Below are 19,784 nucleotides of genomic sequence, written 5' to 3' on the forward strand. Positions count from 1 at the left end.
TTTAAAAAGAGTGTATCTATATCTCAAAACTTTAAAAGTTTACAGATGTAAAAATTGGTATTTAGAATCTTCATTAAAAATAAGGATAAACGTATTTTTTTGTATTCAGAAAATCCCAATAGGAGGGGTGAAAAAGGGTGAAAAATTGGTCGAATGCATTTAATCAGGATTCCGGTTCTTATATCTCAGAAACTGAAGATATTACAGACCTGAAAATTGGTACTTTTGATCTCTTTTAAAAATAAAGAAACACATATTTTTTTTGTTTTTGGAAAAAAACAATTAATGGGAGGCTAAAAAGGGGGTGGAATTTTTAAAAAGAGTGCATCTATATCTCAAAACTTTTAAAGTTTACAGATGTAAAAATTGGTATTTAGAATCTTCATTAAAAATTAAGAAACACGTATTTTTTTGTTTTTGGAAAATCCCAATAGGAGGGGTAAAAAGGCGTGAAAAAGGGGTTGAATGCCTTTAATGAGAATACTTATATCTCAGAAACTGAAAATATTACAGACCTGAAAATTGGTGTTTGGGATCTCCTTTAAAAATAAAGAAACACGTATTTTTTTGTTTTTCAAAAATCCAATTAATGGGGGGTGAAAAGGGGGTGAATTTTTAAAATGAGTGTAGTTATATTTCAAAACTTTTAAAGATTATAGATGTAAAAATTGGTATTTAGAATCTCCTTTAAAAATAAAGAAACACGTATTCTTTTGCTTTCAGAAAATCCCAATAGGAAGGGTGGAAAAGGGTGAAAAATGGGTTGAATGCTTTTAATGAGGCTACTTATTTGAGAACCTGAAGATATTACAGACCTGAACATTGGTATTTGGGATCTACTTTAAAAATAAAGAAACAGGTATTTTTTCGTTTTTGAAAAATCCAAATAATGGGGGGTGAAAAGGGGGTGAATTTTTAAAATGAGTGTGTCTACATCTTAAAACTTTAAAAGTTTACAGATGTAAAAAATTGGTATTTAAGAATCTCCTTTAAAAATAAAAGGAACACGTACTTTTTGTTTTTGGAAAATCCAATTAATGGCGGTTAAACAGGAGTGACAAATTGGGGTGAATTTTTTGAAAGACTATATCTACAGAATATCTGAGAAACGTAAAATGTTACAGATGTAAAAAGTGTGTATTTGGAATCTCCTGTAAATGTAAAGAAACATAGGTGATTTGTTTTTGGAAACTCCATTTAAGGGGAACTAAAAAGGGGTAAAATTTTAAGATGAGAATTTCTACAGTATCTCAAAAACCTCAACATGTTACAGAAGTAAAAAATGGTATTTTTTAATCTCTATGAAAAATAAAGAAACATGTATTTTTAGTTTTCGGAAATACCACTTAGGTGGAGGGGGAGGGGTAAAAGTGACTGAAAATGGTGTTGAATTCTTTTAATTAGACTACTGATATCTCAAAAATGAAGATGTTACAGACGTGAAATATGATATTTGGAATCTGCTTTAAAAGTAAAGAAACACGTATTCTCGGAAAAACCAATGAAGAGATGGGGGTGAAAGAATTGAAAAATTAATTGACTTAATTGTATGAGAATACATACATCTAATAAAAACTAAAGTTGTTACAGACGTGACCATTGGTATTTATATCTCCTTTAAAAACAAAGAAAAACGCGTTTTGGGGGGAACCCATCTTGGGGGACGGGAGTAAAAAAAGTTGAATTCCTTTCATGAGGACACATAAATAAAAAACTGAAGAAGTTAGAGTCGTGATAATTGGCATTTATAATATCCTTTACTATTAAAGAAACAGTATTTTTTGCCGGATAATTCACTTGGGAGGGGGGGGAAAGGAGTGTGAAAGGAAGTGAAAGAAAGTGAATTATTTTTATGGGGATACTTATATCTCAAAACTGAAGGTAATAGACGTGAACATTGGAGTTTGGAATCTCCTTTAAACATAAAGAAACACGCCTTCTTTTAATTTTTTTGGGGGGGTTGTTAATAAACTTAACGATGGTGGGGTGTAAAAGGAGGTGAGACCAATTGATTTTACTGTTCATAATGTACTTATGAGGAGCCTCCGTTGCTCAGGCGGCAGCGCCCCGGCCTCTCACAGCTGGGTTCTGTGGTTCAAACCCCGGTCACTCCATGTGACATTCGTGCTGGACAAAGCGGAGTTGGGACAGGTTCTTCTCCGTTTACTCCGATTTTTCCTGTCATCATTCATTCCAGCAACACTGTCCAATATTTCATTTCATTTGTCATTCATCGATCATTGCCCCAGAGGAGTGCTTCGGCAGCCGGCACAATTCCTATTGCCACCGCTAGATGGGGCTTTATTTATTCCATTCGTGACCCTGTCGAATGACTGGAAACAGGCTGTAGATTTTCGATGTACTTATTCTGATCATAAATCGATCATTTTTAATCTTTCCTGGGTTTGTCTTCAACAGCCATCTTTTCCTTCGGAGAACGTTCTTAGATTACAGTAGATTCTCCTGGCATATAAATAAAAATTTAAACACATTTGAAATAAACGATAGGAATGCGATTGACCGTCAAATTGTTCACCTCTATAATAAGGTCAATAATGCACGGAAGTATGTCATTCGTATCGCCAGAAAACCCGCACACTTGCCTACCAGCGACAATGGTGCTGGTGACAGTCAACAATGACAATGGCAGCAGATGTAATTTACCGCCAAGTAGCGGTCTTACATCTTGCTGTGGGGTCCAGAACATCTAATAATAATAATAATAATAATAATAATAATAATAATAATAATAATAATAATAATAATAATAATAATAATAATAATAATGTTCTGGACCGTCGTAAAATGTGCGGGCCGCGCTGGAAACGGGTCTTGGACGGGTAATGACTAAGAATGCAGTCCGGCAGCGGGTTCAGTACCGCCAAGGCACCCAAGACGACACCACGCCGGATCTCCTGAAGGATTTGATCCATATTAAAAATGCTTATGCTTGCCGTTATCTATTAGAAAACGAGTCAGATCGCGAATTTTGGCAGATTCTCGCAGAAAATGAGTCGGATCGTGAATTTCGGCGGATTATATATCTAAAACTATAAGCATTCAATTGTAAATTTCAGTATAATACCGTAGCGAAGCACGGGTATCTTGCTAGTGTTTTAATATTTATGTCATATGATCGCTTTTATCTTTGTAATTTGTTTTTAAGGCTGAAGAAGGCCCAACAGGGCAGAAACATGTACCTTTTAATGTATTTGTACATACATACCCCACATCGTTCCATCTTAAGTGATGAGCTGGCAAACAGGGCTTCTCCACCAGTTCTGGTCTCAGAAACTCTCTCCCTCTTCGATGACTTCCAAGGTATGCCCTCACTGTTCAGTGTTGGTTTTCACCATGTCTTTGTACCTGAGTCTTGGTCACCCTCTTGGTCTTTTGTCTCCAAGTTTTAGATCATGTATTTTTTTTGTGATCAGTTAGCATCCATGCATCACATATGTCCATACCATCTCAGCCACTGTAATGTTATTCCATCTTGAAATCTTCCAATTTGAGCCTGCTTTCTGATATCCTCATTATGGACTTTATTCCTCTGTATCTTACTAATTATCCTATGGATAAATCTCATTAATGCTGCCTGGATTCTGCTGATATCTTTACTTCTCGTGGTCCATGTTTTACAACCATGTGTCGAGATAGGTATGTAATAGGTTTCATATACGACTGATTCCCTTACATTTTATTGGAATTTTCTTGTTTCATATTAGGTCTTAAATATTCTGTAGAAGTTACTATCTGGCTGAATTCTGTGAGTAATTTCCTTGTCAGTAAAATCAGTATCGGAGATAACACTTCCATCCATTTCAATGTGTCCCACTGGTTGTCCATATCTTTTCATGGCCATAACCTCACCTTTCCTTTGGCTGAAGAGGAGTCTATATTCTTTACCAGCTTCTGTACAAGTGTATAGCCAGCCCTGTGGTGTAGGGGTAGCGTGCCTGCCTCTTACCCGGGGCCCCGGGTTCGATTCCCGTCCAGGTCAGGGATTTTTATATGGACCTGAGGGCTGGTTTGAGGTTCACTCAGCTTATGTGATTAGAATTGAGGAGCTATCTGATGGTGAGATAGCGGCCCCGGTCTAGGAAGCCAAGAATAACGGCCGAGAGGATTCATCGTGCTGACCACACAACACCTCGTAATCTGCAGACCTTCGGGCTGAGCAGCAGTCGCTTGGTAGGCCAAGGCCCTTCAAGGGCTGTAGTGCCATGGGGTTTTGGGTTCTTTGTACAAGTGTATATTTGTACTTGGAGGTCTTCTTTTGCATCTCCCCACATGCATATGTCATCAGCGAACAAGGTAGTTATCATTTTTTTACCTCCAATGGTTTGGTGTACTTGTCTCTGAATCTCATTCATAACAGTGATGAAAAGAAGAGGAGACAAAACACCAACCTGTCTTAACCCATATTTTATGTCAAAGGTTTCAATTCTTAAAGTTTCTTTAAGAAAAGCAGCGTATTGACCAAGGTGGAACCTTTTAATTTCTTGTAAGCGGTATGTTCCAAGCTGTCAGTGGAGAGATGGTATGGAATGACATTAATAGAATAAGCTGTTTGGCTCCATGGCTAAATGCTTAGCATGCTGGCTTTTGGTTCAAAGGGTCTCGGGTTCAATTACCAGCCGGATTGGGGATTTTAACTTTCATTAGTTAATTCCTCTGGCTTGGGAGCTAAGTGTTGGTGCTGTCTTAAGCATTCAAATTCATTTCATTCTCACAGACGCACAGGTCGCCTATATGGCGTCAACTCAAAAGACTTGCACCAGGCCTCCCCGGAGGCCACACACCATCATTCTTCTTCTTCTTCTTCTTCTTCTTCTTCTTCTTCTTCTTCTTCTTCTTCTTCTTCTTCTTCTTCTTCTTCTTCTTCTTCTTCTTCTTCTTCTTCTTCTTCTTCTTCTCCTTCTTCTTCTCCTTCTTCTTCTTCTCCTTCTTCTTGTTGTTGTTATTTGTTTTGGCTGGCTGTGAACCACATTATTTCAACCGTTTGCATCCTTGAGCCTTAATTCTTTGCCAGTATTCCCGCATTCGCTTTCTGTGAGCCTCCTTTCTTTCATCAGTCCACTTCTTGCCTGTTTTCAACTTCGGCTTTTCTTGGAATCGCTGGTATGCTCGAACTTTCTTCTGGAGAGGAACATGTTCCTGGATGTCTTCACGTGTGATCCCTATTTCTAGAAGACCTTTTTCAACTTTGGTGAACCAGGGTCCCTTGGTTTTCTTGTTTACAAAGTAGGATAAGATCTGGTTGGTCAATCTCTGCAAGCTCATATGTGTTATGTGGCCATAAAAATTAATCCTCTGTTTCCGAATGGTGTCCGTTATCCTTTCCACATGCAGGTACAGTTCATCGTTATGCCGTCTCCTGTACTCACCATTTTCTCTGATTGGTCCTGGATCTTTCTCAGGATTTTTCTTTCTTTGGCTTCTAACTTATCAACTAAATCCTTCCTGCTCAATACAAGGCATTCTGCTGCATAAAGGGCCTCTGGACGAATGACTGAACAACAATGCCTAAGCTTTACCTTGAGGGATACTGATCTTTTGTTGTAGATATTTCTAGTTAGTTGGTATTCCACTTCCATCTTGTTGATTCTAGATGTGATTGCTAGTTTCTCAGAGTTGTTAGGTGCTATCCAAAAACTTTTCTGCTCATTTTATTTTCCCCTGTTCTAAAATTAACTCTCTAGGAGCTGGCTTGATATTCGTTATAAACTTTGTTTCTTCAAAGAAGGTCTGGAGGCCAGCCTTTGCTGCTTGGGTTTTAAGTAGGTTGATTTGTTTTGCAGCGGTATGTAGGGAATCAGACAATATTGCAAGATCATCTGCAAAAGCTAGACCTCTTCCTTGGACATCTCCTTGTGCCATTCACGAATTATTTTCTCCAGTACACAGTTGAAGAGTAGAGGTGATAATCCGTCTCCCTGCCTTACACATGTCTTCATTTTGAAGATGTCCGAAATCTCTCCCCTGAATTTCACTCTAGAGGTTGTGTTGGTTAGAGTCTGTTAGATAACTGCTCTCATTTTGTTGTCTAAACCCATCTCCTTTAGAATTTGGAGGAGTTGTCGATTTATAGAATCAAGTTGACGAAGATAACCACAAACTTCTTATTTCTGAGATTCAGATAGGAAAGAACAGACTTAAGATTCATGATCGTCTTTTTCTAAACCCTCCTTGATCTTCACCCAACTGTGAATCGAGCTGCTTTTCTGCCCAGGTCTAAAGGGCTTTCAAGAGAATTTTGTAAGTTATCGAAAGGAGAAAGATGCCACGGTAGTTGTTTACATCTGCTTTGTCACCTTTCTTATAAAGGGGATTAATCAGGGCTGTTGTCCAGTCACTTGGAATTTTCTCTGTTTCCCAGATATCATGAATGATCTCTGTTAGTTTGCCGATCACCTTGTCACCTGCGGCCTTTCAGAGTTCAGCAATTATTGCATCTTCACCAGGTGCTTTGTTCTTCTTTAGTGACTTGATGATCTGATCGATTTCCTCTTTTGTGGGTGGAGAAGAGTCTGGGGTGGGACGCGTGGTTTCTTCAAAGGCAAATTGTGATTCTGGTTCTTCACAGCTGAGAAGAGATTCAAAATATTTTGCCAAGATCTGACACTTGTCCTTGTCGTTGTAGGCAAGTTTACCTTTGTGGTCTCTGAAATGTAGACTTGAACGGGTGTATTTTGTGAGGTTGCATTTAACATTCTATAGAAATCCCTGGTGTTGTTCTTATTGAAATCCTGTTTGATCTGTCAGTTGGTTCTTGTCAAATGAGTGCTTTGCCCCACGGATGACCTTTGCTGCATATTTTCCTGCTGCCAGGAAATCCTCATACCTATCTTGATTCTTCTGTAAGTTCCATCTTTGTCAGGTGAGTTGTCTTTGTGCTATTGCTTCATCACATTCATGAGTCCACCACGGGTGTTTCTTTGGTTTTGTTAGTAAGACTGTCTCCTCAGCTGTTTTAACAATGGTGTTCTTCGGTTGATCTCAATTTTTTGGATCCAAGGACTCAAGTTTATGAGCAAACTCTCCGTCAATTTTCAGCTTTTCAGTGTCAAATCTAGTGGTTTTCTTTGTCCGGACTCTTCTGTTGTATCTTGGAAGAAGCTTGATTTTGATCTTGAAGAGATAGTGGTCCGAAACAAGGTTAGCGCTTCTCAGGATTTTCACATTTTGAATCTATCATGTTGCTTTCCGTGCAATTGCGACACGATCAATTTGAAACGCACCCAGGTTAGGATTTGGGGATGTCCATGTCTTTTGCTTCCTTGGCAGATGTTTGAAGGCTGTCGATTTTATAACTACAGTAGATTGAAAGCCTTACAGAGTTCTATAAGTCTTTCTCCATTCCAATTGGTTCGTCGATGGGATGGGTAGTTTCCAATGATGTTTTAGAATTTCCTTCCTTTGCCAATTTGAGCAAGCAAAATGATCGTGTGTTTATTGGAAATTTTTGAGATGACATCTTCCAGCTCCTCCCAGAATTTATGTACATTCACAAGCGTGTAGACTTTGTTTGTGCTTCGAAAGCTAAGCATCGATACTCGTCTGTTTGGAGAGCTGAAGTCTATGACCGAGTCTAGAATCTTCTTGCTGACAATAAATCCTGTTTGCAAGTAATCAGTTTCATTTTCCGTATCAAATTCGAAACACAGAGACTTACAATAATTGAAAATCTTCCACCTTTTTGATACTTTTTATTTGCTTTTTAGCAAATTAATTAATTATAAACAGTACATGTTTCGTTCTTATTTGAAAACATCTTCAGCTGCTGTTTAGCTTAGGTGAATCACTAAGTTTTTGAGTACATTATTGTCAGGTACATTGTTCCCGTGAACAACAGTGAAGGTATCCTCAATAAATTAAACACATTGGATTCTAAAATAATGTTTACAGTAGAAAAAGAAAAAGAAGGTTCCATAATTTTTTTAGACATAAATATAACACGGAAAAAGGAAGAGTTTGTCTTCAAGATACACAGAAAACCCACTTTTACTCCCATTACAATAAAGAACTACTCATTGCATCCGGAATCACAAAAAAGGTCAGCTTACTACAGTTACATATATAGAGCTTTTAATATACCCCTTACACACACGGAACAAGAAAAAGAACTGCTCTTTATCCATAAACAAGCCCAATACAACGGATTTGAACTAAATAGGGTAAACAAAATACAGTGGAAGTCCGCTATAGCGAGTACGGTATATAACGAGAACTCCGTTATAGCGACGACTTTTTTCTGTCCCTTCAAAATACCTATATTAAACTGTGTATCGTCCTTTGGTTACAGCGAGAACCCTATCACTGGCGCATCCGTTATTACGAGCGATTGAGTCAAGCTAGCATCGCTGGAACAGCCCGACGTACTTAATACGCACCGTACCTTCCAACGAATGTTTCAACGGGGTTAATAACACCCACTTGACCGTCTTTTGGATCCAATTGATTACCACACCAACATAATTACTGACATCCGCTAGCTTCGACATAACATTTTATCATTAGCAACGCCTCCACAAGAAGTTCCATTTTCTTTTCTACTTTCAGATATATCAACCGTATACATTTTAACATATTTATTACGTCCTCACTTCTGTTTTAAATAACTGACAGTGATTTTACCATCTTGGATTCATACTATGAGAATGGAAGAAACATCCTCCTTTGATGATTGTGCTTACACTCAAGGCCGTCACAGCCTTAATGATATATAACAAAAGGATACATTTTGGTTTTAAACTCTCAAATATTCATGTTTAACCACGTTTTAATCTTCAAAAACTGTTAATTTACTGTGGTGCAATATCGTTGTTTTAGATGTTATTGTGTAATATTTTACAAAATCATTGTTCAACATTTTACCCTATAATTTATAAGATTGGAAAGACTCCATATGCATTTTTAAGATTGATATAGGCTGATGATGCCCGTAAAGGAGGGTGACACATGTACCATTGACTTTTATGTATTATGTATAAATTTTAACCATATGAAATAGTGGATTATACTGTATTGTACTGAACAGGTGGATTTATAAACATTGTAATAATAGAGATATACGTCAACTTCAATACGGAACCAAAATGAGAATAGTTATCTGTAAATGATTTTTGGCAACCGGACGAGAGAGCATTCACTTCAAACTGAGCTCAAAAACAGACTAACAAAGAAAACAAGACTAAACCATATGCACTGCATTCCTGTAGCTTCAAGGTCAACAACTTCCCCTCCCCTACCCCTCCTCCTCCTCCCCTACCCCTCCTCCTCCTCCCCTACCCCTCCTCCTCCTCCCCTCTCCCTCTCCTACTCCACCGCCACCTCTCTCCCTTTCCTACTGCACCTGTAGAAAGCAGAACAGCAGTTCTGATTATTAATATCAACACCTCGTATTGTAAATAATTTTTTTGAATTACATGTCTGTGTTGTTTCACTGTTACAAACAAATTTTTTCTACTCATGACATCTTCATTAAAATGGTTTACAAAACTTTTCATGTAACATGCATCTTAAGTATTAATTTTAAATATTACCTACACAAAGAACTCTCCTGTAACTCTAAAACATTATTTAACTGAAAGTGGTTAACAATAGTTCAGGTCAAATGTTGTATTTTAGAAACTCCAAAGGAAGCCATCTTTCAGTGTCGACATAGTTAATAGAACTTATAAGGTTTCCAGTCTGTCGAAACACTAAATGTACCACTTAGAACACTAAAACGTACCTGTAAAAGATTGATTTATAGTATATCGTGCCTCTAGATAAGCTTTCTACTTAAGGATGACTACAACAGTAAAGAAGAATACTCAGCAAGTGGCTGCACAGTTTGGGTCATGTAGCGGTCAGCTTGCATTCAGGAGATAATGGGTTTGAATCCCATTGTCAGCAGCCCTGAAGATGGTTTTTCTGTGTTTTCCTATTTTCACACAAGGAAAATTAATTAAAGGCCATGGTTGATTTATTCCTAGTCCTAGCCCTTTCCTGCCCCAATGTCACCATAAAATCTAACTGTGTTGGTCTGACATAAAGCAAATTATAAAAAATAATAATAATGCAGAATAACTACTAACTAAGCTATAAATATAATAACCTGATGGACTGTATGTCCTGCATCCAGACGATATGGACCTCCCTTGCCTCCAAGTCCAGCAGTATCTCTACCACCAGTGCCACCTGCCCATGTGTTGCCACCAACATGAGGAGCTCCAGTCTCATCAACCTTGCCATGTTTAGGAGCAGTAACATCCAAACCACTGGGACGATCAACCGTCATCTGCAAATATTCTCGATCTGAAAAAAATAATATTTAAATTGGAATCAATCAAAAGGTGAGTTCAGGCATGTTGGAACAGGGGGGCAACAAACATACTTCTTTTCAGAGAATAATAAGCACTGATTAACTTGTATTCCTGAGGAAAAAAGAATTTAACAATGTACAAAAAATGCCTGAACACAGCAACCATAGATAGCTAAAAGTACAATGGTTTTAAACTGATAAAAGAAATCCAGATGAAGAATATGCTTCCATTTGTGCTATTTTATATACAATATGGACAACTTCACAAAAAAAAATTTGGGAAAACTCAACAGCAAAAAGCGTATACAGTTTATGTGGCATATAGGAAGTTAATTAACAAATGTTAAGAGAATAATACATAGCACAGCAGATTGCAATTGAAGAAACATACTGGAGTATAACAGCCAAGTGGCAATATCACTAGCTTCCCACTAGGGTGGCCACAGCTCAAATCCTCACCAATGTTTTGAAATGAATAGCTGCATCCCCGTGATTCAGATTCCACATAAAATTGGAGGTCCCAGAGCTATGATCATGGCACAAACATTCACGTAGAACTATAAACTTGTTTAGATATATACATTAAAAAGGGAGTATTATCACTGGCTTTTCATCAAGATAGCTGTGGACAGAATTCCAACTTATATCAGTATGTAGGTACTATGTCCACTTTTTTGGAACATCGACATATTGGTATCACCAGATTCCTCATGAGAAACGGCACTGCAGGCACAGTTGTTTTTTGTCCATACCAAGTGGTATGTCCTCCCCTGTCTTCATTACAAGTGCACACAAGTACCAAGTCCTGATATCTTCTTTGTTGTCAGCTCTCACATGCTCTATTGTGCTATGTCCGGACGTAGTATCCAAGTGCATTTACATCACGAAACAAGAATGGACGGACGTAGATCATCTATGTGGTTCATTATTGCACCCAACTTGAAAATCTCAGACCTGAAATTTATGGAGAGTGGTCATAGCTACCTCAAGGCTGACTCAATTAATGCTGCAATAGAGACATGTCGGAAACATAAAAATATTTACACTCCACACGAGTATAAAACTTGCCATTGAAATGGCTGGAAAGAAAGTCTCGGCCTTATACTATGGTATAATTCAATGGAGCTGTAACAGTGTGTATAATTTAGACCACCAGACTGCATAGCTCACAGTAGAGCGCTGGCCTTTTGAGCCCAAGTTGACAATTTTGATCCTGCCTCAGTTCGGTGGTATTTTTAAGGTTCTCAAATACATCAGCCTCATGTCTGTTGATTTACTGACACAGAAAAGAACTCCTGGGGGACAAAATTTCAGCATCTCCAAAAACCAAAAAAGTAGTAAGTAGCCACAAAAACAATAACGTTATTACAATTTAGACCAGCTGACGAAACAAGTCTTGAAGAACTGAACAAAAGATTCTAAAAGTGAGAAAGTTAACTGGCTTCACGCCAAGTGGTTTACATTCCAAGCAAATTGTTCAAAAATTATGTTGAAGTATGGTGTGAAGGACAATTTTCACAAGCTTGTAGTAAATCCACGCTTTACTCTCGAAAAAAACAGTGCTCAACAACCTATATCGAATTAAAAAGTATAGATTTGTTGAATCTGGTGAAAAATGGTGTAATCCCATCCGATTACAAGGTCTTCATCAACAGTTTTCCCACTTGCAAAGTGATGACGCTTTATGGGGACCAACAATGGGCAAGGAAGATGATTAGAAAGTTATAGTACTAAGCATGCGGCTGTATGGTTTGGATCGTGTAGCTATTAGCTTGTATCTGGGAGGTAGTGGGTTCGAGCTCAAATGTCGGCAGCCCCACAGATGGATTTCCATGATTTTACATTTTTACATCAGGAAAATGTTGGGGCTGTACCTTAGTTAAGGACACGGTTGTTTTCTTCCCACTCTTAACCCTTTCCTATCTCATCATTGCCAAGAGGGAGGGGAAGGAAAGGGAGGAGTTGTAGAAGACAGGTGGTCTAATGTTCTAAGGGGAAGGAGATTGCAGGCCAAGGGCTCTATTCAGGATCAGAATTCAGGACAGGTGTCTGTGCGAAATCGGTACGAGTCACTCCAGGTAGAACAACAGAGGGAAGATGAGGGACAGGGAACTGTTGCTGAGATGCGTGGAAGTAGGAGGAAGGGAAAAGGTAGGAAAGGGAAATGTAGAGTAGAGGATAGGAAAAGACAGGTGGAACAGGGTCATGGGAAGGAGAAAAGGGAGGAGGAAGTAGCTTCTGCAGCTATCAGGAAAGATAGGGCTGACCAGGAGGGGAGGGGATCAAATGAGGTGGGTAGGGTTGAGGCTCTGGTCATGGGGGATTCCATCGTTAGACACGTGGGGAAAGTGTGTGGAGGAAAGGGAACCAGGGTAGAATGTTATCCAGGAATTAGATTGAGGCAGATGTTGAGGAATGTAGAAGAGAGGGAGGAGAGGAAGGAGAAGGTGGTAGTGTTTCACGTTGGTACCAACAACGTAAGGCAAGCTGATATAAGTACCAACATAGTTGGAGATGTGTGGGATCTGGTAAATGCAGCACGGGTGACGTTTAAGAAAGCGGAGATTGTTATTAGTGGAATACTGTGTAGGAGGGATACTGACTGGAGGGTGATTGGGGATTTAAATGAGACTATGGAGTGGGTATGTGGGAAACTGGGAGTGAAATTTCTAGATCCTAATGGGTGGGTAGGAGATAGGGATCTGCGCTCGGATGGCCTTCATTTAAACCGCAGTGGTACGTATAAGTTAGGAAATTTGTTTGGAAGGGTAATAGGGAGGTACATTCAGGGAAACGGGATGGCCTAGGGAGCGGTGATAAGGGAACAGGGAACTGGAAATCAAGTAGGGATGACATAAAATTGTTAGTTGAACTGTAGAAGTATTGTAAAGAAAGGAATAGAATTAAGTAATTTAATAGATATATATTTACCAGATATTGTAATAGGAGTTGAATCATGGCTGAGAAATGATATAATGGATGCAGAAATTTTCTCACGGCACTGGAGTGTGTATCGTAGAGATAGGATAGGAAAGGTGGGAGGGGGAGTTTTCATTCTGGTGAAAGAAGAATTTGTAAGCTACGAAAAAGTTAAAGATGAGACACATGAAATTCTAGGTGTAAGGCTCATTTCTAAAGATAATAGGCAACTTGATATATTTGGAGTGTACAGATCGGGAAAGGGTAGCACTGATGTGGATTCGGAATTATTTGATACGATAGTCAGCTATGTGGGAAATGACATGGAAAGAAATGTGATTGTAGCAGGAGATCTGAATTTGCCAGATGTCAATTGGGAAGGAAATGCGAACGACAGGAAGCATGACCAACAAATGGCAAATAAGTTAATATGGGAAGGACAGCTGATTCAGAAAGTGATGGAACCAACCAGAGGGAAAAATATCCTGGATGTGGTGCTGATAAAACCAGATGAGCTCTATAGGGAAACTGAAGTAATAGATGGTATTAGTGATCATGAAGCTGTTTTTGTGGTAGTTAAAAATAAATGTGATAGAAAGGAAGGTCTTAAAAGTAGGACTGTTAGGCAGTACCATATGGCTGATAAAGCAGGTATGAGGCAGTTTCTAAAAAGTAACTATGATCGGTGGAAAACGGTAAATAAAAATGTAAACAGACTCTGGGATGGGTTTAAAGAAATTGTTGAGGAATGTGAAAACAGGTTTGTACCGTTAAGGGTGGTAAGGAATGGTAAAGACCCACCTTATTATAATAGAGAAATAAAAAGACTAAGAAGGAGGTGCAGACTGGAAAGAAATAGAGTTAGAAATGGCTGTGGAAGTAAGGAGAAATTGAAGGAACTTACTAGAAAATTGAATCTAGCAAAGAAGGCAGCTAAGGATAACATGATGGCAAGCATAATTGGCAGTGAAAAATGGAAGGGTATGTATAGGTATTTTAAGGCAGAAACAGGTTCCAAGAAAGACATTCCAGGAATAATTAATGAACAAGGGGAGTGTGTATGTGAGGATCTTCAAAAGGCAGAAGTATTCAGTCAGCAGTATGTAAAGATTGTTGGTTACAAGGATAATGTCGAGATAGAGGAAGAGACTAAGGCCAAAGAAGTAATAAAATTTACATATGATAACAATGACATTTACAATAAGATACAAAAGTTGAAAACTAGAAAAGCGGCCGGAATTGATCAGATTTCTGGGGATATAAGAAAGACAATGGGTTGGGATATAGTACCACATCTGAAGTACTTATTTGATTATTGTTTGACCGAAGGAGCTATACCAGATGAATGGAGAGTTGCTATAGTAGCTCCTGTGTATAAAGGAAAGGGTGATAGACATAAAGCTGAAAATTACAGGCCAATAAGTTTGACATGCATTGTATGTAAGCTTTGGGAAGGCATTCTTTCTGATTATATTAGACATGTTTGTGAAATTAATAACTGGTTCGATAGAAGGCAATTCGGTTTTAGGAAAGGTTATTCCACTGAAGCTCAACTTGTAGGATTCCAGCAAGATATAGCAGATATCTTGGATTCTGGAGGTCAAATGGACTGTATCGCGATTGACATGTCTAAAGCATTTGATAGGGTGGATCATGGGAGACTACTGGCAAAAATGAGTGCAATTGGACTAGACAAAAGAGTGACTGAATGGGTTGCTATATTTCTAGAAAATAGATCTCAGAGAGTTAGAGTAGGTGAAGCTTTGCCTGACCCTGTAATAGTTGAGAGGGGAGTTCCTCAGGGCAGTGTTATCGGACCTTTATGTTTTCTTATATACACTGACTGACAGAGCAAATGCAACACCAAGAAGGAGTGGTCAGAACTTTATGCCAATTGCAGGGTAGACTGACGTCACTGAGGTATGCTCATGATGTGAAATGTGCCGATGTGCTGCGCACGTAGCGAACGATAAATGGGACACGGCGTTGGCGAATGGCTCACTTCGTACCGTGATTTCTCAGCCGACAGTCATTGTAGAACGTGTTGTCGTGTGCCACAGGACACGTGTATAGCTAACACTGCCAGGCCGCCATCAACGGAGGCATTTCCAGCAGACAGACGACTTTACGAGGGGTATGGTGATCGGGCTGAGAAGGACAGGTTAGTCGCTTCGTCAAATCGCAGCCGATACCCATAGGGATGTGTCCACGGTGCAGCGCCTGTGGCGAAGATGGTTGGCGCAGGGACATGTGGCACGTGCGAGGGGTCCAGGCGCAGCCCGAGTGACGTCAGCACGCGAGGATCGGCGCATCCGCCGCCAAGCGGTGGCAGCCCCGCACGCCACGTCAACCGCCATTCTTCAGCATGTGCAAGACACCCTGGCTGTTCCAATATCGACCAGAACAATTTCCCGTCGATTGGTTAAAGGAGGCCTGCACTCCCGGCGCCCGCTCAGAAGACTACCATTGACTCCACAGCATAGACGTGCGCGCCTGGCATGGTGCCGGGCTAGAGCGACTTGGATGAGGGAATGGCGGAACGTCATGTTCTCCGATGAGTCATGCTTCTGTTCTGTCAGTGATAGTCACCGCAGACGAGTGTGGCGTCGGCGTGGAGAAAGGTCAAATCCGGCAGTAACTGTGGAGCGCCCTACCGCTAGACAACGCGGCATCATGGTTTGGGGCGCTATTGCGTATGATTCCACGTCACCTCTAGTGCGTATTCAAGGCACGTTAAATGCCCAACGCTACGTGCAGCATGTGCTGCGGCCGGTGGCACTCCCGTACCTTCAGGGGCTGCCCAATGCTCTGTTTCAGCAGGATAATGCCCGCCCACACACTGCTCGCATCTCCCAACAGGCTCTACGAGGTGTACAGATGCTTCCGTGGCCAGCGTACTCTCCGGATCTCTCACCAATCGAACACGTGTGGGATCTCATTGGACGCCGTTTGCAAACTCTGCCCCAGCCTCGTACGGACGACCAACTGTGGCAAATGGTTGACAGAGAATGGAGAACCATCCCTCAGGACACCATCCGCACTCTTATTGACTCTGTACCTCGACGTGTTTCTGCGTGCATCGCCGCTCGCGGTGGTCCTACATCCTACTGAGTCGATGCCGTGCGCATTGTGTAACCTGCATATCAGTTTGAAATAAACATCAATTATTCATCCGTGCCGTCTCTGTTTTTTCCCCAACTTTCATCCCTTTCGAACCACTCCTCCTTGGTGTTGCATTGTCACTGTCAGTCAGTGTATATAAATGATATGAGTAAAGGAGTGGAATCGGAGGTAAGGCTTTCTGCGGATGATGTTATTCTCTATAGAGTAATAAATAAGTTACAAGATTGTGAGCAACTGCAACGTGACCTCGAAAATATTGTGAGATGGACAGCAGGCAATGGTATGTTGTTAAACGGGGCTAAAAGTCAGGTTGTGAGTTTCACAAATAGGAAAAGTCCTCTCAGTTTTAATTACTGCGTTGATGGGGTGAAAGTTCCTTTTGGGGATCATTGTAAGTATCTAGGTGTTAATATAAGGAAAGATCTTCACTGGGGTAATCACATAAATAGGATTGTAAATAAAGGGTACCGATCTCTGCACATGGTTATGAGGGTGTTTAGGGGTTGTAGTAAGGATGTAAAGGAGAGGGCATATAAGTCTCTGGTAAGACCCCAACTAGAGTATGGTTCCAGTGTATGGGACCCTCACCAGGATTACCTGATTCAAGAACTGGAAAAAATCCAAAGAAAAGCAGCTCGATTTGTTCTGGGTGATTTCCGACAAAAGAGTAGCGTTACAAAAATGTTGCAATGTTTGGGTTGGGAAGAATTGAGAGAAAGAAGAAGAGCTGCTCGACTAAGTGGTATGTTCCGAACTGTCAGCGGAGAGATGGCGTGGAATGACATTAGTAGACGAATAGGTTTGAATGGAGTCTATAAAAGTAGGAAAGATCACAATATGAAGATAAAGTTGGAATTCAATAGGACAAACTGGGGCAAATATTCATTTATAGGAAGGGGAGTTAGGGATTGGAATAACTTACCAAGGGAGATGTTCAATAAATTTCCAATTTCTTTGAAATCATTTCGGATAAGGCTAGGAAAGCAACAGATAGGGAATCTGCCACCTGGGCGACTGCCCTAAATGCAGATCAGTATTGATTGATTGATTGATTGATGTGACCTATCTGTGTCAGAGTGACGTAAAGGAAATTATAAAAAAGTTATATGCTTTATAAATGTGTCAGCTGTTCATGTGCCATGCTGTATAGAGAGACTGTATGTAGTGACATTTTGTGGGATGAATTGAATGAGCTTTCATTTCATTCTATATTCTACACTACTGTATTTCATGCTATTCACTTTACACTTTTGCTAATCTGTTTAAAATAATCTTCCTTCTTGTTTTCCACAAACTCATCCATCACAGAACACATATCCCCTAATCTTTCATTACAGCGGCTTACATATTCTAGATATTTAGATTTATTTCCAATACTAATTAAATGGTTCATTTAAAATATATACTGTATATTGATTTATGTTTCAGTCTTTTAATTTTACACCTTGAATATTTAAAAAAATGCATTTTGCTCATGATTTTTCAACCTCATTTGAATCATTCACTTTCTCTGCTAATTTATATTACCCTCTTTTAAAGTAAGCAAGATTGTAGGTTTGCACGGCACCATATTACCACATTGTGATGTCTCCAGTTTTAAGTGGAATTTGAAACACAGGGACATGACATCTTTTCAGAAAGTATATCGATATCTTATAGCACACTAGTTCTACACCATCTTTTAACAATTTGTGGGAAATCTCAAATTCCTTCCTGTTCCCTTTTTTATAGATAGGTGCAATTACTGTTTTTGTCCAATCTGAAGGTACCTTATCAACACTCGATGCTAATCTTACTACTCTATGAAGCCATTTCATCCCTGCCTTCCCACTATACTTCACTATTTCAGGTCCAATTTCATCTATTCCTGTTGCTTTATGACAATGGAGTTTATTTACCATCCTTTCCACTTCCTCAAGCGATATTTCACCAACATCATTTTCCACCTCCCCATGACCTTGGTTGTTCGCAGCAGCACCAGGAAGATTTCCTTTTACGTTGAGAAGATTTTCAAAATATTCCCTCCACCTGTCCAGTAACTCCCTGGGATTTATTATGAGTTAACCTGAATTATACAAAACACTGTTCATTTCCTTTTTCCCTCCCTTCCTAAGATTCTTCACTACTGTCCAGAAAGGTTTCCCTGCTGCCTGACCTAGCCTTTCCAGGTTATTACCAAAATCTTCCCACAACTACTTTTTGGATTCAACAAGTATTTGTTTCGCTCTGTTTCCTTCATCTACGTACAATTCTCTGTCTGCATCGGCCTTTGTTTGAAGCCATTTCTGATAGGCCTTCCTTTTATGTTTACAAGCTGCTCTCACTTCATCATTCCACCAAAATGTTTACTTTTCCCACCTTTACACACAATTATACCTAGGCATTCCTTTGCTGTTTCTACTACAGCATCCTTGTATGCCACCCATTCTCTTTCTATATCCTGAACCTGCTTACTGTCCACTGTTCGAAACTTTTCAATAATCATTTCCATGTACTTCTGTCTAATTTCCTTGTCCTGAAAATTTTCTACCCTTATTCGTCTGCAGAAAGATTTCACCTTCTCTATTCTAGGCCTAGAGATACTTAGTTCACTACAGATCAGATAGTGGTCTGTATAATAGAAAAATCCCCAAAAAACCTGCACATTCCTAACAGACTTCCTGAATTCGAAGTTGGTTAAGATATAGTCTATTATGGATCTGGTACCCCTAGCCTCCCATGTGTAGTAGTGAAGAATGTATTCATAACTGCTAAACCCATACTAGCACAGAAGTCCAGCAAATCCTTCCCATTCCTATTAGCTTCCATATCTTCCCCACATTTACCAATCACCCTTTCGTATCCTTCAGTTCTATTTCCAACTATCGCATTGAAATTGCCCATTAGCACTATACTATCCTTGCTGCTGACCCTGACTACGATGTCACTCAACACTTCATAAAACTTGTTAACTTCATCCTCATCTGCACCCTCACATGGTGAGTACACTGAGACAATTCTTGTCCTGCCAAATCTACCCACATCATTCGCTCATTTACGTACCTAACAGAAACTATGTTGCGTGCTATAGTATTCCTGATAAACAGCCCTATCGCACACTCTGCACTTCCCTTTGTAACACCCGTCAAGTACACTTTATAATTTCCTATCTCTTCTTCGTTATCTCCCCTTACCCAAATATCACTTACTCCTAACACATCCAGACGCAACCTCGTTGGTGACTCCGCCAGTTCTACTTCCTTCCTTCCTTCCTTCCTTCCTTCCTTCCTTCCATAAGCCCCATTAATATTGATAGCTCCCCATCAACTTCCATTTTGTTCGCCAAGTTGTTTTCAAGGAGTCCCTTGCCTGTTAAATGGGAGTGGGACTCCATTACTCCCACAGGTCCAAGGCTTGGTTAAAATGTTCTGAGCTTGGTAAATTCACGAAGCAG

At 39.8% G+C, this 19,784-nt stretch overlaps 1 protein-coding gene across 3 annotated transcripts in view; it reads right to left on the bottom strand.

Annotated features, from left to right (window-relative positions):
• c12.2 (von Willebrand factor A domain-containing protein c12.2) overlaps positions 1-19,784 on the bottom strand; it is a 753,464-nt gene that overhangs the window by 94,288 nt on the left and 639,392 nt on the right. For all 3 annotated transcript variants that reach the window (XM_067137710.2, XM_067137711.2, XM_067137712.2), the window contains exon 27: positions 10,103-10,302. In XM_067137710.2, the coding sequence (XP_066993811.2) occupies positions 10,103-10,302 (200 nt within the window). The remainder of the gene's footprint in view (positions 1-10,102; positions 10,303-19,784) is intronic.

The sequence above is a fragment of the Anabrus simplex genome, chromosome 1, assembly GCF_040414725.1.
Source record: "Anabrus simplex isolate iqAnaSimp1 chromosome 1, ASM4041472v1, whole genome shotgun sequence".
NCBI lineage: Eukaryota > Metazoa > Arthropoda > Insecta > Orthoptera > Tettigoniidae > Anabrus > Anabrus simplex.